Genomic DNA, 2,729 nt, shown 5'->3' on the forward strand with positions numbered 1-2,729 from the left:
GTGAGGAGTAATTTGACCTGGTTTTGGTTTTTAGAGCCAGCTCAGCGCGTGGACGTGAAGGGAAAGAGGCGGAGGTGGTGTTGTGGGGAGTTTTAGTTTTCGAGGTTCATGGTTTTGGAGGAGGTTTGTTTTTTTGTTGGTTTTATAGAGATCAAGGTGTTTGGCTGGTCTTTTGGAAGGATCTGTCTAACTATTCAATGTTATTCTGGTAAAGCTAGCTTCGTATTTGGAGTGCGTGAAGGCGGCCGCAGAAGTGCTCGGACTACCAAATTGCCCGGCGTCGCGGTGTGAAGTGAATGCGGTCGTTTTGATAATTCGGATGTGATTGCGAGATTTGTGCTTTTGCGTGGTGAGAATGCGAGTTCACTGCGATGTCTGCGAGAAAAACAAGGCGGCGGTGATGTGCTGTGCAGATGAAGCTGCACTCTGCACGGCTTGCGACACCAGAGTTCACGCCGCTAATAAACTTGCCAACAAGCATGTCCGGGTTCCTCTTGTTGGGCAGCTTGAGCCACCCCGCTGTGACATATGCCAGGTCCGTAATGATTGTTTATGTCGCTGAAATCTGCCGTTGAAAAGCAATCTGCGCAGTTTTCACTAGCATCAAGTTTCTTCTCCTTGTTGACTCAGAATGTCTTAGTGCGTCAGTCTTTCCTAGTGGGTATGGTATGTTTGAGTACTGGACCTTGTTGCCGCAGAAAAAGATGTCATTTAAGGCACTCGTGACTTCTTCTTTAGTGTGTATGAGCAGCTTAGGCACTGAGGAGTTCTGCAGCAACGTATTCTTGTTTTGTAATTTCAACATTCGAGTTGTCGAAGCTTAGCAAAATCCTTACAGGAAAGTTATGATCGTAGTTTTTTGATGGGTTATAATTACCCATTTGTGTGTAGAATCTTAGCTGCTGGGTGAGGGTCTCACTGTTAGCTCTCGATGATTGTTGTTTATTAGGATAAAGCAGGTTTCTTCTTCTGCTTGGAAGACAGGGCCCTTCTCTGTCGAGATTGTGATGTATCCATTCACAGCTCAAACAAGCTGTCGTCCAACCACCAGCGGTTCCTGATAACCGGGACGAGGGTGGGTTTGGATGCAGTCTCAGGACAGGAAGGTACAGAGCGGATGTCGGAGGAATCACCGAGAGTCTCATCTCTCACCACTGTAACTAAATCTCCCTCTCCGCCAGCCTCCAAGAGCAGTCCTTCCTCAGCTTCAAAGATGAATATGGTTAGTGTCAAGCCACAACCTGCTCCCACGAATGCAACCTCTAATGCAAATCCATCATGGTTATCGAATGGTGGAAGATACACTGAGAGAGAAAAGACCAAGCTACTGTCGGTCGGGACAACCTCAGCAAATGTCGTCGACCCGCACAGTTCGTCTTTCGGAAGGAGGAATAGTATCCCAGCCGACTTGTCTGATGCTGTACCTGTATGGGGAGTGGATGAGCTTCTGAACCTACCAGAACTGGCGGACGGTTACCATTTAGGTGACATCGGCTCCTCCAAGGTACACATATTATCTATCTTTGACGTTAACACTCTAAAGTTTCGAACTTTTTCGCGTCTCTCAGAGTAATTACGCGTTGTGGTAAATCTCAAGGAGGATTTGTCAATTAGCATTGCACATATATTGCAAGCTGTGGCATTACTCAGCATAAAACACGTTCTAATAGCTTATTCTAAAAAAATCACTATAATATTATTGTATTATTACAGTGTAATATTCTTAATCTAAAAAATTAGTATTCTAGCAAATGCTCACTTTGTCTGCAGGCTGACATGAACAACCTTGGTGACTGCGACTGGATGGCGGATTTGAGCATGTTTGAAGAGCAAATTTACGCCGAGACGTTGCGCAAGGTTCCTCAGATGTTCGCTCCTGCTCCAACAGCTGGGCTATCTCGTGGAGGTAGAGCAACTGTCCTTAGCAAAGGGAAAGGAAAGCAAGAGGCAGCTATTGTTCCCCAGTTTGATGATGCATTCGTTGTACCTGACCTTGGTCTATCAGCTAGTGCATTGTTACCAGCTCCTGTCGCCAAACGCCGCAGAACTTAAATTGAGTTCTTGCAACATTTCTCACTTAATTATAGCTCCATCAGTTCCGGCATTGTGTGCAAAGTGTCTCTTTCATTGCTGCGTTACTGTTTGTACTGTCGGTGTAGTCGGCCGATTGAAGATTGATGGGGGCCAAACTAATGGAAAGTATTTTGTTTTTATTCAAGCTAAATTGCCCAGGAGAGGGGTGGTTTTTAAAGGGCGTCACTACTTGCATTAATTTGAAATCATGGGAAGAGATGACAATCTAGTCAAAAAATGTGAAAATGAAAGTTACTATTCATTGGTTTTGACAGTAAAATATATGATTTTAATAATTCAAAAACTTTTCTACATTTAAAAAAATTAAACTAAAAGAAAAAGTTGACCTTCGCCCAAATTAGTCACGTGTGACAGTACAAATTTTAATTTTCTTCACCTTCGTAATGTAATTAAACTTCTAGACAGTATTTTAATTTAATCATAAACACAACTGAGTTTAATTTGTCTTTTTTGATGTTTGCACACCTTAAAGAAACTAAAAATAAATTGAATGATAAAATAGTTCCAGTGTGACAATGAGCTTGACTTAGTAAGAGGTATATCCACTTCAAAGTGTATCCTTAAAGATTCTATTCATTGAGATGTTTGTATTTTCAATCAAGTCAACCATAATGTAAAAAATCCGTATAGGGTTT

At 42.5% G+C, this 2,729-nt stretch overlaps 1 protein-coding gene across 2 annotated transcripts; it reads left to right on the forward strand.

Annotated features, from left to right (window-relative positions):
- Positions 1-304: 304 nt before the first annotated feature.
- On the forward strand, positions 305-2,104 carry LOC112291919 (B-box zinc finger protein 24). 2 transcript variants are annotated; one of them, XM_024539911.3, is made up of 3 exons: positions 305-535; positions 950-1,504; positions 1,771-2,104. In XM_024539911.3, exons 1-3 carry the CDS (start codon positions 356-358, stop codon positions 2,050-2,052), a joined length of 1,017 nt encoding a protein of 338 aa, XP_024395679.1. In that variant the 5' UTR covers positions 305-355; the 3' UTR covers positions 2,053-2,104. The 2 variants fall into 2 exon arrangements, with proteins under 2 accessions (XP_024395679.1, XP_073394534.1); XM_073538433.2 differs by having other exon boundaries at positions 1,092-1,504.
- Positions 2,105-2,729: the final 625 nt, after the last annotated feature.

The sequence above is a fragment of the Physcomitrium patens genome, chromosome 14 (genome assembly GCF_059467195.1).
Source record: "Physcomitrium patens ecotype Gransden chromosome 14, ASM5946719v1, whole genome shotgun sequence".
Lineage (NCBI taxonomy): Eukaryota > Viridiplantae > Streptophyta > Bryopsida > Funariales > Funariaceae > Physcomitrium > Physcomitrium patens.

Coding starts and splice junctions, on each gene's coding strand:
- LOC112291919 (XM_024539911.3), top strand. CDS start 356: ATGCGAGTTCACTGCGATGTCTGCGAGAAAAACAAGGCGGCGGTGATG. Junction 536..949: donor CCCGCTGTGACATATGCCAG/GTCCGTAATGAT, acceptor GTTGTTTATTAG/GATAAAGCAGGTTTCTTCTT. Junction 1,505..1,770: donor GTGACATCGGCTCCTCCAAG/GTACACATATTA, acceptor CTTTGTCTGCAG/GCTGACATGAACAACCTTGG.